A 14916-nucleotide genomic window follows, 5' to 3' on the forward strand; every position below is an offset into this window, starting at 1 on the left:
AGAAAGAATGGTTCTTCAATAGAGAACTTCTAAGATAGAATCAAGATGAAGAATGTGAGGTGGGGTGGACACTCTGATTTTTAGCTCATTTCATCAATGCTTAAGAGTTTGAATCTTACCCATCCCTTACCTTACTGCCTGGCCTTAGTAGCCGTATCTGCAATAACTGCTTTTCTCACCCGTAAACAGTACATTATCTGGGACCCACTTTTACTAGGTATGTGGAAGCTGAGGTTGCAAAAAACCTGTACACTCAAGCATAAACACGGGTACTCCACAAATAATTTTTATAAGCATTTGGCTCATGGTTGCTTACCCTCCGCTTGTTACTATGGAATAACATGCCTGCATCGAGGCGGTGACAGCATCTCAAAAACAGGGAACGTGAAAAAAATATAAACCTGAGTCCACCTTTTGAGGAACTCAAAAATGGCAGTGAGAAACAGCCAAGTGCCCATTTTTTTGTTAAAGGGGAAAAAAAGAAATGTTGAGGTGGCATTAATTCATACCTGAAGAAGCAAAAACTGACTTTTCCAGGGCTCAGTTAAGGGCATTTAATATCACAGGACAGAAAGGAAACTAGGAAGAAAAACAGCTCTTCCCACTGTGTTGCATGTATGAATAAACGTTTGATCTCAGCCTGTATGTTCATACACTCTTGGATAAAAAAACCATGTCATCAGCCTGCCTGAAATCCTCCAGTAACTTCGCACTAAATTTAGAAATCTCATTCCTTCCCCAGGCTACAGTTTCCTGATTGCTCTAATCCCCACTCCACCTTCTATCTCAATCTGTACCCCTCTTCCACTCCGGTAAGTCCCAGGCACTTGAACCATTTTTCCCAGTCACTGGAACATGCCTTTCCCAAGGCTGATGCTTCATCATTCAGGTCAGATGGCGCCACCTGAGAGGTCCTCTGGTGACCCGCCTGTCATATACCCTGACTTATATTTATCAGTCAGGAATTAATTACAAACTAATATTTACCTTTATTGTCTCTCCCCCCACTTCAGCCACTAACTAGGATACAGTCTCATTTACCATTATATCAGCACAGCCTAACATGGAATCTGGCACACAGTAAATAAATGCCCAATACATGTATAAATCTAATTAATGAATACTAAAGCACAAGGTGCTATTAAAAGGACTAGTGTGGCCTTGGAGTAATTTTAAATTCACAAGTATTATCATTTTTTCTGAGGAATATAACAATACAAAATGAATTACACCATTTAAAAGGTTGTGGCTTCTAAGAACACGAACAAAAATGAACCAGGCAAAAGTGCCAAATTGAAAGTGTTTTATATAAATTAACCCATCCAGTTTAAAGTAGGTCTGCTATGCTTCACTTAATTCTGAAGAAGGAAGAATATATGCTTCCCATGTTAATAAATCAGAGCAACAAAGTAGAGTTTCAATAACAAGGCTGTAGATACATTGAAACCCCTTTTTATATTAAAAGTTAAAATGAAAGACAAATCCAGATTGAACATAGTGACTGCAAAATATAATGCAATTTTGAACAATTAAAATTATGAAAATATACAAAATTGATGGGCAACACAACTAGGCATTTGTACATTTTCCATTATGTGGAGAACACTAAAAATTTCTCTACCTTTTATCCACATCAGATATATGATTTAAACCAAATGTTTGCTTTGGAGAGTCTTAACTTAGGATCTCAGTAGTATAAAAAGCAGTAATTTTTCAGTCTGTAAACAGTAGTCTTTTTTTTTCTGCTTTCCTTTTTTTTTTTTAAATATCAATTTTCCACACAAAATAAAAACAAAAAACCCAAACAAAGTAAAAACAGCAGCAGCAGCAATGAGTTATTTGGGAATTCTCTTCAAATACCAATGACATACAATTGCTGGAGAGGGTGCTTTTTACTCATGTAAGAATATATATATATATATATATATTTTTTTTTTTTTAACTGTACACAATTTATAGTGCATGACAGTTTCCAAAAGAACAGATCAATAAAAGATATTGGCCATTTCTGCATAATTTCATTCTTTTTACAATTCTCTCAAAATGTAAGAGGTTGGATCTAATTGAAATGCTACATTTAGTGGGGAAATCAGGAAGTAACAAGCATAACCCCAACGTAACATTATTTGTCACTGAAACCAGTAGAGGACCCAGATGCCCCTAGGAAAGAAAACAGGTAGGCAGACCACTGAGTCACACACTGTCCCTGAGGACCAAGGCCAGCTCACTGAGCACACACATTCTAGAATGATCATGGTCAGCTGATAGACTTGTTTCAAAGAGCATTTCTACTTCTATGTACAGTATTTTTGGATATTCAGAGAAACATCATTTCAAGAACACATGCCATACACACACCTACCCCCCATCCACAAAGTTCCATCTAAATAGGCCACAGTTTCATGAAATGTTATGTTATTAAATTAGATTTGGAATCAATCAATTTTTAATTCATCTTGTTCAAAGCAGTTCTTTCCTTTTGGGATGGGGTATGACAGTTGTGGCTACCAATTAACAACAAAACTAGTTTTTTGAAATTACTGGATGGACTAAGATTTCCAACAAGTCTTATTTTGAAAAGGTAATTTGGTAATTTTCAAAACAGTTTCCTTGCAAGTTGAGACACTTATCACCCTATCAAATTGTGAATCTAAAGTCGAAATGATGGAAACAAAATGCAATTGCTTTACATAAATAGATTTTCCAAGCTCTTTTTCTGGTTGCTTTTAAAAGAAAAAAGTACCACATTTCACTGGAGAAGTGAGTTGGAGAGAACTTGGAAGGCCTTCAAGACCAATCCTCCATTAGATACTTGAATTTCCTCATCAAATTCATTTCTTTGCTTTTTCAGAATTACTAACTTTAATGGTATTTGGATAACAAAGACCAAAGACTAAAGCACAGATTCCAACACAAATAAATTACCAAAGCAATTGTATAAAATGTGTAACATTTTCAAGAGCAGTGTTTACCTTTTCTGTCAGACCCACCACTGAAGCTAGTCTTGGGGGCTCCAGGTGAACAAGGTTAAACACCATCCTGGTCTAGCTCTCAAGTTTGAAAAAAGTCAATGCAACCTCAAACCCAACTGGTAATGTTTCTTTTGCCAGCCTAAAACTTAAAACCTAGATTAAATCCATATTAATATACATTCTTTCCTTTCTTCCTTCCCAAAGCCCCCACTTAAAAAACACTAAGTATTAAATCTTTATTTTCAAGCATATATACACATGTATATATGCTTGAAAATATACGTATATATGTAAAAGCATATACATATATATATATCTCACAAAACCAATGACACTGGTATTAGACTTGCCTGCATAAATTATGTACACCTCTCTTCTTTAAAACAGTGATTCCTGTCTTTCCCAAACAGACAAAAGATAGCAAGCTAGTCCTCAGCAGGCTTATAAGTGGTCTGTACTACTTTCCCCTCCAAACAGCTGTAAGTTAACAGAAGCCTGTCTCTGATTTAACTCACAGGAGCCAGGATGGGGATGTCTTGGCCACTGGCGTTATTAAGCCAAAAAACGAGGGCCTGTCATCATCTGAGTGATGCCCTTCAGTGGCAGGTGCTTAGGCCAAATTTAATTGGAAGCCCTTTGAGTACCTACCTTGGGTTTTGCGGGAGCCAAGCAGCTGGAAAGAGGGCCTGCTCCCAATCATGGTCCCCCTCTACTGGCTTCCTGCTTCCTAAGGCTCGAGGACCAGACCAAAACACCCACTGCTATAATGGTAGGGCCATTCAGCTGCTCTGAGTTCAATGCTTTATGCTTAATTTCTATTGCTGCTTTTATAGGACACCCCCAACCACCACCACCAACCACCAGATGTTTCTGGTGATAGAAGGGAAGAAGAAAAGTAGGGTTCTCTTGTGGCTGCCATATGCATATGAACATGTATAAAAAGTGGTCAAACCCAGACAAGGGTCCTGCTTCTGGTTTATATACAATAATTTAATCAGTTGTATACATTTAATACCTAAAAAATTAATTCACAATCAAAGTCCTTCATGCATTTTATGAGGAAGTTCTGGATTTAAAATGATGGTCAACCAGATGTAGTTTTTGCCTGGAAAGATGATGTCATTTTCTCTTGTAGAATCATCAGTGCCCGTGGTTCACACTAACTTTTAAATTTTTAGTTTCTTTGTGGTCTCAAGTCTTTTTTTCAGCAGCTCCCCAATTTCCAGAAGTGAGTGCAGATAACTGCTCTGAACTTTCCCTTGTACAGTCTTTGAAAATTTTCTCTCTTCCTACAAAGGAAATAAGAATGAGTGGACTTGCTCAGAAAGCATTCCCCCAGATTATAGTTTTTCACATGTAAGTTAAAATTACCACTTAACTCCATGAGAAGCTCCATCACAATGGAGTGGGTCATTTTCAATTTCATTAAATGCAAAGATGGCTAAACTCATCACAGATGTCTATTTCTCCATGTGACTTTTTACTAAGACCCTGTTGCTTTAGCATTACTATTCTTTCAAGTAATCTTAGTTATAAATTATATCAAGTCAGAAAATTGAGATTTCTGAACAAGGAAAAAAGTTAGAAAGATTATTACTAAGTACTTGGGCCATAAAGTCACTACTATTTTCTGATGAGCTATACAAAGTAGAAAAACTGAGATTTCTTACTATTAGAGTCATCAGGAAACAGGAAAAAAGCAGAAATTTATTATTAATTTAGACATTATCACAGCCACTTTTTAAAGGCATCAAATTTACCAGTATCATCTTTTCTAGTTATAATACTGACACACCTCCCTCCATTTTAATAAAGTCCACCGATTCCAGAGGCCGAACAACTAAAAAAGACCAAAGTTTTCCTAAGGCTGCTCAAATACGTGAGTTAAATATTTGCTGCTCATTTGACCTGTGGTAGCAAGCACAAAAAATAAAGGGGATGGGTGGAGTGTTTAAATACGGAAAAAAGGTTGGCTGAAAACGGTTTAGCTTTATGTGAATTTGGCAGTATTTTAAAGCCCAAAAGAAACCAGATAAGCACACTTTATTACCCAAACGTGCATTAAAAGGTATGTACACAAATCTATTTTATTCAGTACTACATATTCTTTCTTTCCTCTTCGAATTTTTTTTTTCACCATGTACAGATTTTACTTTTTGAAATAATGTAAGGCTTAAGAGGAAAACAAAAATACTAAAAATTAATAATACATCAATTAGTACCTCTAATGACCTATATTCATTCTATATAGTCTATATTCATTCTCAAGTATATAGGAAAACAGTTAAATATACAGCTTAACTGGCTAAAACCAAACGCATCACTTGTTTGATTCCTTTAATCAATCTTTGGAAATGTTAAATGCTCTGAGCCCTTTCCCACAGTAAGCAGTTTGTTCAAAGCTCTAATACGTTGACGTTTTTACAAAAGAGGGGCTTACAATCTTTTAAAGCTGGTGTTCCAAGCAAGATTCCATTCATTCCCTTCCCTCCAAGGGTCTAGGTGGAAGTCTTGGGCTGGGATGGTGGCTGCCTCATATTACTGGGGGAGCTCAGTCATCAGCAGAGGCTCATGTTAGACAAACTACTGAAGAAAATCATTTCCTTAAGATCAGAGTTCCATCACTGGAACAATAAGCTAGAAACAGGTGGCTCCACAACTGCCCTTCTGGCACCTTCCAAAATCCTAAACCTACTCCAGGGTGGTGCATGTTAACTTACCTGACACCATTTGTTCTATTAAATTTGTTTTTTAAAAAGAACCTACATTTTAAAAAGTGACTTTACTGGGATTTTCCTTGCAGAATTTTAAGAAACCAGCCTAAAAACAATGATCAGGAGAAAACTAATGACTGGTACCTTTGATTCTGTACTTCCTTATTGGCTGACTTGCTCTGGCCTAACTAATACTGACATGATTATTTCTGATGTTCAGCATCTTTCCTTTTTTATGTGATGACTGCTGGGCTGGTAAAGAAACCAACCAATCCAGCAGCAGGGAAGTTCTCAGTCAAGGAGATTGTCCCTGGATTTCTCAAAAGTATGTTTGGTTTCCTCTGGTGCTCAAAATAGGGACAATAATAATTCCACTCCTCAACAATCCATCAGTAGTTTTCACAGTAAAACAGCACCCCCAAAAATGTATAAAAGGGAGGAGTGGGGGATGAGTTGGGGAGAAGACCCCACCACCACCACAACAAAAACTAGTGCCAGGGACCTTCTCATCTCAAGTCCTACAAGGAGAGAACGGGGAACTGAAAACTAACTCGTCCCTGTGATACAAGTGACAACACTCGACTGTCTCTATTTAACTTACTGCTGATCAACTACAGTCTCTTACCAGCGAGAGAGAAGTGTCTTCTAAAATAAGTTCTTCAAGTTTAAGTGCAATTAGATGTGTTTCAAGTCCTTTAATATGATCCACAACATTGGAAATTAAAGTCTGAAGCCCAGTAACATAGTCTTGAAAACTGGTAAAAACAGGTGGCTGAAAAAAAAAAAGATTTTTAAGAAGTTGAAAGATTATCAAACATATTTCTTCAGTGCTTATATCACATAATTATGTTAAGAGTCAATAGCTCAAAACATATCAATGGAAAAAATAGTACCATCACAATAGGAAAAACTTGGCCAAAGACAGAAACAGAAGATATCAAAGATATCCCAGCAGGGCTTCCCTGGTGGTACAGTGGATAAGAATCCACATGCCAATGCAGGGGACATGGGTTCAATCTCTGGTCCAGGAAGACTCCACATGCCAAAGAGCAACTGGGCCCATGGACCACAGCCACTGAGCCTGTGCTCTAGGACCCGCGGGGCACAACTGCCAGTCCACACGCCCTAGGGCTCACGCTCTGCAACGAGAGAAGCTGCTGGCAGTGAGAAGCCCGGGTACTGCCGCTAGAGTGGTCCCTGCTCACTGCTGCTGGAGAAAGCCCAGGCATAGCAGTGAAGACTCAGTGCGGCCGTAAATAAATAAATCTTTAAAAAAGGAAAAAAGAAAACAAAAAGTCCCGGCAATGGTACAATTAAAAAAAACAGATAAACACAAGAAACCCAGCCAATCAACTAGTAAAGCTAGCTTTTCACTCAAGAAGTTTTCTTTGAAGGTGCAACATCAACAGAATTCTTTCAACACCAATTGGCGGGGGGCAGGAGTACCAATGTTTGCCTATCGAATGGGTAAAGATACACCACACCATTGGAGAATGTAAAAACAGAAGAACAGGTATCTCTGGCTTGTTGAAAGTTCACTTCATGCCACTTAGCTTTTATGAGAGACCTACATTAGTACCTGTTTTTGCTAACCAAAAGAAATCCAAAGAGGATTTTCACTTTTATAGGAAAAAGGTGAAAAGCACTTGCAGCAAGCTGTTATAGAAGCAGCGCACACACTGAGCAACAAGAGTGGCACTGGAACCATACTCAACATCAAGCCACCACAGCTCTGAACTATGTCTGTAAGCATCTGTGCTTTATCTCAATTTATTCTGTGTATCCCATTAGCAAGACGTGTCTTAAGGTAATTGCTTCTTCCCTTTATGCCACTTGGACTTATGAAAGGTTTCAAAGGAATGCTAAACTTCTTGTAGCAGGGGAAACCTGTATACATAGTAATTTCAGATCTAAGAGATAGCCTAAGGAAATCATATTATAAATTCATCTTGTGTATTTGTCCATATTTTAATAGCAGTACTATTTGTAATATTAAGAGAAAATTAGGACTTCCCTGGTGGTACAGTGGATAGGAAGCCACCTACCAATGCAGGGGACAAGGGTTCGATCCCTGATCCGGGAAGATTCCACATGCCACGGAGCAACTAAGCTGGCAAGCCCCAATGACTGAAGTCCTTATGCCTAGAGCCTGTGCTCCACAACGAGAGAAGCTATTGCAATGAGAAGGCTGTGCACCGCAATGAAGAGCAGCCCCTGCTTGCTGCAACTAAAAGCTGGAGCACAGCAAGGAAGAGCCAGTGCAACCAAAAATAATTAAAAAAAAAAAACAAAAACAATAGAAGAAAATTAGAGCCAGCTAAACAGCCAACATTGGGAATAAGTTATGGTATATGACTAAAACAGGATGGCACATAATCATTTAAAGTAATGAGATACATCTATATTTGCTGAAATGAAAAGATATCCAAGATACCTTAGTAAGTGAAAAAAAACAAACAGCTAAGTTCAGGGCTTTTGATAGAAAGTTCTATAGAGAGTTTCTATATTTCTGGCTTGTATGTAGTGGCTATCACTGTTTAGTGGGAAAATGGGTGATTTTCTCTTTATTCATCTTTAGGTTACTTTGACAATCGGAAAAAAGAAGGCTATTCTCATTTTTGGAAATTAGAAAAGCAGTATCTACAAAAACTCACACCAAATCCAAATACCAAAAGCTATTTTGACAAGTACTAGGAGTGTAGGGGTTTTCTGCAGAAAAGAAAGTAACAGAGCAACTCTGGTCTATACTTTCAAACACTGCACTCATGATCTGTTAAAATTATCTTGAACAATGAAGGAGAGAAGTGAATAAATGGTAATACCCAGGACAAGTGTCAAATCTAAAGAATTCCTGAATTGTTACTGAATTGTGCAGGAAATTAATATTACTAATAAGACCATCAAAATTTTCAAATGACAATGGTTACTATATTGCTACAATGAACAAAAATCTCCCATTAATGAAATAGCATGTCATTGCAGAATAAATCCTGAACATCTTTCCTTATGAAAAGAATACAAATTATGTTAATGTTTCACAGATTCAAAAGTTAACCAATTAAGATGGGAGGAAACTCCAAAGTTGAATACAAATAGAAATACATGAATCTTATCTACATTAATAATATAATCTGAGTTTTAAACTCCAGTGCTTTTATAGAGTACCTCAACTACTACATTCATTGAACATATTCTAAGGACAAAAAAGAACTGCAAAAAGTTGAACTTCAGTGGGTTTGTTACTGGAACTGGTAATGGAACCAATGTACTATTTCCAAAACTATTTACAGTTTTACTGTAAAACAGCAAATGAATAAATATATTGATCCTGTTGGGAACCATTGTTCTCACTCTGAAAGCTACAAATATTGAATGAAAGAAGGAATGGAAGGAAGAGGACTATGATATTGGACTATAGCTGGAGGTTGTCTGTAATAATTATTTAAAACTATGTGTGTATGTATCTAAATAAATTTCCTGTCTCTCTTCACTGACATTAACTAGAAGCAATAAAACCCCAATAGCAATCAGTGCATCTAACAACTAGATCCTAGTATTCTGAATAGCCATTCCCCATAAAGGAACTAGGGCTCAATGGAAAAAATGTATGCTTTCAGTTCAATGGGTGAGAACAAAGTACTTAGAACATTTTGTGGTTTCGGAAAGTAAGGGCTCAAAAACCAATGAGGACACGTTCAAGGACAGGAACCAGCCTAAAGTGGCTCCCAGTAGCCAAATTTGGGCATCCAAAAGAAAATGATGACAATGGATTATAAGGTAAAGTTAAAAAAGAATGAGTACACAGTGATACTAAAATAGTTGGTATTAAAAATATACAACTCTGTTTTACAGAATGCCAGATAATAAATGATTAATGATTAGTAGCATTTAAAAAAAATTACCATTGTGGAACCATCGAAGTAATAAATGATTCATGCAAGTCAGACTAATAATGAATGTTAAAAGTAGTGGGTGAAAAGCTCTAGGGAACAGGATACTCACAGTCTCAATTCACAGATTAATTACACAGAGAGGAAAGACACACTTATAAATCTGAAATTATCAATAATGGGACATAACATTAGTGCCTCCTGATTTAACTGCTAAAAAGGACACAGCCATCTAAATCTAATGAAATAATTAACCAAATCCAGATTGTGGTATATTCTACCAAAAATCTAGCTAGACTCTTCAAAGACAAAGACAAAAATTAAAAGCTGAGGAAGTACTTTCAATGAAAGAAGAGTACAGAGAAATGACAAAAAGCTGTGTCAGATCCTTAGTAAAATTCTAGGATTTTGAAAAAGACTATAAAGGTCATAACTGAGATAACAGGGGAAAGGTTAATGTGAACATATTATTATATCAATACTAAATATCTTGGGTGTGAAAATGTCTTGAGTACCGTGGTTTTGTAGGAGACTGCCTTTCATTTACCCTGGTGTGTTAAATATTACAAAGTCTATACTTTCAAATGGTTCGACAAATGGGGGTGGGGGATGTTAGAGAATGAGAAAGGGCAAGAGAGAAATGTGACAACCATTAATAAGTGGTGAATCTAGGTATGGATGTTTGGGTGTCATTATAGTAGTCTTTCAGTTTTTCTGTATAATTTTTTTTTTAAGCTGGGGAGAGAAAATGAACACATATAAGATTCTAAGATCCTTTACAAAATGCAGGAAAAGAGTGAAAAAAAAAAGCAGCATGCAGCCAGATTGTTACTTGTATTTTCTCTGTTATTACCATGATGATACTAGTTTCTTTTTTCTTCTTCTTCTTTTTCTGTAAATTTAATTTGTATGGTCGCAGGACACTCTCACAGTAACTGGATACCCAAAGGATAATAGAAATAGTCTGAAAGAAGAAAAATTGCAAATTCATCAATAAGGATTACACTCAGGATACCTCAGGAACAAAGACTATGGACTAAACCAATTCTATGCAAACAGCTCTTCTTTGTAAATCCCTTCAATTTCTCTTATAACTCTCCACTCTAATTCTACGGTCACCACATTGATCCACGTCTTCTTAATCTCCTCCTCAGAATACTGCCTTTACTCTTTCTCCTCACTCTCCCAGCTCTAAACTAATCCTCTACTCAGTCCAATATTCTTTCACCTCCTTGCAAGAAATAGGGATCTTTTAACATCCTTTTCACTGAAAAGTCCAAATTTAGGCATGGAATCCAAAGGTTCCATACAATATGCCTCTCCGTGCCCACTTCTCTATCCAGGTAAGACACTGCCTCATGTGCAAACCTTAACTTATGTACGAAGAATTCTCCCCTAGTTGGTCAGCACCTATTCTCCTTTGTATTAAGTTAGGAGTTTACAGTATATTCATGTACATATATATATATATGTATACAATTATTTCTCATTCACTATCTCTTTTTTTTTTCCCACTCATTATCTCTTATACACTTGAAATGTGCCAGTCACCAAAATAGAGAACACAGTCCTCAGGAAGCTTACAGACTAATAGGAAAAGAAAGTAATTAAACATGTGACAAAAGGAAAAAAGATAATGGACTATGAGTGTTTGTGTCCTCCTCTTTTTCTCTCTGGCTAAAAGAGTTTTGCTACATCAGCTCCTGGATTCTCCTTCATAATGCACAATCTCAGCAACTAGTGAAGAGCAGCAACAAATGTAAAAAGCAAATTAAAAATTTAACAAGAATTAACTTAAACTACATAACAGTTGAGTCAAAAAAGAGGATGAACAGAACACAGCTAGATTTAGAGTGAATCTGAGGACTCTCTCGAGATTTGTAAAGCAAATTTCAGAGTTTTACCCTAGCAGTATGAATTAAAATTCTCCTGATATTCTTGGAAAGATTTAGTTCAGAAAATTGAAATTGCTTTTCAATTAACAAAAGGTGGGGATGACGGGTTAAATTATAGGTATAAGGTGCCTATTACCTGTTCATTTTTGAAAATTAATCCTCCACACAATCAAGGAACACTGAGTTTTTTTAGGATGAAAACAAAAACATACCTCAACCAAGAAGACTAGATTTTCTAAAAGAGTAGGATGTGTTTTCAAGTTACCATCTTTAACTTCTAAGAGGTCACCTTTACATTTACTGAAGACATCTGAAAAAGGAAAAATATTTTATGGTTTTATTCAGCTTTTGTTTCAGTGTTATTTTGTACAATCTAGTCAAGAATAAGCAGATATAAAGACTTAATACAGAAAGCTCCCCCTCCCCAATGAACCAAACACTAAAGAATATGTTTTAAGCTCTTTAAAAAGTCACATGACTACAGCTCTACTGTCTTCAAAAGATAAAAGGTAGACTTACAAATTATATTCTAGGGTCTAAATACTACCTATGTCTTTCCATAGATAGGGCACTCACATAAAAGTAAGAATTCAAGCGGGGGATTTACAGAATGTGTCATTATAGACTGAAAGACTAATGTGCACGGTAGAAATGCACCTTCATAACAAATTTCAGGTTTTACTCTCATAATCTTGATCATCTTTTAATTTTCAGCTTCATTTGAGCAACAAAATAAAAAACCATTTAGGCTCTGAAAAAGAAAGGCCCTTATAGATTTAAAATGCACAATAACCTATAACGGAAAACAATCTCAAGCTGTACACATGAAACTAACACACTGTTGTAAATCAGCTATAATGAAATAATAATTTTTTAAAATATTTAAGAGTTAAAAGAAACACATATGTATGTGCCCAGTTGCTCAGCTGTGTCCGACTCTTTGCAACCCCATGGGGTGCAGCCCCCCAGCCTCCTCTGTTCACGCGATTTCCCAGGCTACTGGAGTGGGTTGCCATTTCCTTCTCCACCAGGTCTTCCGGACCCAAGGATTGAATCTACGTCTCCTGCCTGCACTGCAGGTGGATTCCTTACCACCGAGCCACCTGGGAAGTCCTATGTTCTTTACCAATTTCATTGCTAGGAATTTAACCCCAAGGAAATACTCAAATAAGTACCCAAACAATTATGTCCCAAGATACTTATTTCAGCATTGTTACACATAATATATTATGTACTCAGGGTATATAAATAAAACCAGTACATGGATACAATATTATGGAATATTATGCAGCTCTTAAAACAAATGAGGTGTGGATATGGATATAACTTACATAGTAAGAAGTCCAGGATAACAAAAAATAAAGCCAGAAAAGCATGCATTATATCTTTCCCTATATTTTTTTTTAAAAAAATCACTACTATGTATTTCCATATGCATATGTATGACTGTGCACATTTCTGCACATTGCAGAATGTCAACAGCACCTACTTACGTTGGTGGGAATGTGACTGGTAAAGGGGAAAAGACCATATCCATTTGTGTACTGTACTGTTTTACAAAAAGTGTCTACTATTTTTGTAAACAAAACTTTTCAGTTTTTTTTTGTTTTGGACCATACCATGCATATGTGGGATCTTGGTTCCCCAACCAGAGACTGAACCCACATCCCCTGCATTGAAAGCACGTAGTCTTAACCACTAGAACACGAGAGAAATAGAAACAAGTCTTTAAAAATACCAAAAGTGTACATTACTATTTTTCAAAATCTCTTGCAAGTTTCTATTAAAAAATAAGCTGCTATCAGACAATCAGATACGATATGGGAATCCACAGTTAGAACACTTACCTTTTAATTGTTCTAGTAAAGACTTAAGGCTATTCTCTACTCGCTCCTGGATCTCCACTGTATCCTCTACAATTGACAAACAATGAAAAACTTTCAATTCATTTTTAAAAATAAGATAAAGAAGCAAAACCAACACCTGAAAGCATAGGCAAGGACATTTTCTTTTAAGACCCACAGGCACCTAAATTCCATTACTGAGAGAAAGATGGAGGACAGGAAAAGGAAGGAGAAAAGGAAAAGAAAGGTATTAATCACCTTTCCGCCAAAAGCACTATCTAAAATTCTCTAGGAGGACTAAAAATGTATGTGTTTCAAGTATACTAAATGATAGAATCGACAAACCTTATGATTTGGGAAAAATAAAACAGAAAGAAAAATACATGATGTGTAAGGCATTTGTGATTCTCACTGGGTTGACAGATTAGGAAAAAAAAGTCTTCTCTACAAAGTTTAGGCCTTCATTTTTAAGTAAAAAATTCAATCTGATACAAATGAACCTATTTATAAAACAGAAATAGACTCACAGACATTGAAAACTAATGATTATCAAAGAGGAAAGGGAGTGGAGGAGGGATAAATTAGGAGTTTGGGATTAGCAGATACAAACTACTGTTTATAAAATGGATAAATGACAAGGTCTGACTGTATAGCACAGGCAACTATATTCAATATCTTATCATAAACTGTAATAGAAAAGAATATGAAAATATATACAGATATAACTGAATCACTTTGCTGTACACCAGAAATTAACATAACATTATAAACCAATGATACTTTGAATTTTTAAAAAAAATTCTAAATAAATAAATGAGTGAATTAAAAGAATTCAATTTGAAATCCAACAATATTTCAACAAACCAAGGATTTCTTCAACTTTTGGACCTAAAATATGATTTTAAATATGGAATGGACTTAAAAAGGAAGAAAAGGGATTGACTGGTATTTAGAGGTGCCTAACCAGGGAGAGTGGGGGAGGGGAGAAAGGGGGGTAGAGAAAATAAAATATGAAACAGACTTAAATTTCTAGAACATTACTTGTAAACTGTTAATCGATTTTCTTATAAACTGTTAATGGATTTTCTTGTATATCAAACCAGACATTCCAGAACAGCTTCCTGCTTCCATCTCTGCCAAACTTTTCCAAATATGTGAGGTGATAGATATTTTGTTGCATTCACTAAGTTTTCAGTGACAAAGATGCTGTAAATATACTCATGCAAGTATACACTTACCTAAACCATTGATGTCCAGCTCATAAATATCGCTAACAAGATAAAAAGAGCTGGTCTGACACTGAGAACAGCCAGAATTAAAGAATCCAGCCATTCTGGTAGGTACAGGACCAAGGAAAGGGTACTGGAAAGAAGAAAAAGTGATGTTCTTTAAATCCACTTAAATTTCAATTCATATAATACAAAATGAGAAAACAAGGAACAGTAACTACTGGATAAAAATCTATCTCCATGATTAAGTCACAAAGCATTGATCTGCAAGCTAATAATAACCAAATCATTATGATGAAAACAAAAACATTATATTAATTTCTTGGTAGGTATTAAAAGTTAATCATCACAAAAAAAAACTATTCTGCTTTT

At 36.0% G+C, this 14916-nt stretch overlaps 1 protein-coding gene across 1 annotated transcript in view; it reads right to left on the reverse strand.

The window, feature by feature from the left end:
* Positions 1 to 1286: 1286 nt before the first annotated feature.
* Positions 1287 to 14916, reverse strand: part of NAA25 (N(alpha)-acetyltransferase 25, NatB auxiliary subunit) — a 63829-nt gene continuing 50199 nt past the window's right edge. The window contains exons 19-24 of the mRNA XM_027566614.1: positions 14554 to 14677; positions 13319 to 13384; positions 11684 to 11781; positions 10430 to 10540; positions 6312 to 6458; positions 1287 to 4261 (exon numbers count right to left, since the gene is read on the reverse strand). Coding sequence (XP_027422415.1) covers positions 4139 to 4261; positions 6312 to 6458; positions 10430 to 10540; positions 11684 to 11781; positions 13319 to 13384; positions 14554 to 14677 — 669 coding nt within the window. The 3' untranslated portion in view covers positions 1287 to 4138. The remainder of the gene's footprint in view (positions 4262 to 6311; positions 6459 to 10429; positions 10541 to 11683; positions 11782 to 13318; positions 13385 to 14553; positions 14678 to 14916) is intronic.

Source organism: Bos indicus x Bos taurus, chromosome 17 (assembly GCF_003369695.1).
Source record: "Bos indicus x Bos taurus breed Angus x Brahman F1 hybrid chromosome 17, Bos_hybrid_MaternalHap_v2.0, whole genome shotgun sequence".
NCBI lineage: Eukaryota > Metazoa > Chordata > Mammalia > Artiodactyla > Bovidae > Bos > Bos indicus x Bos taurus.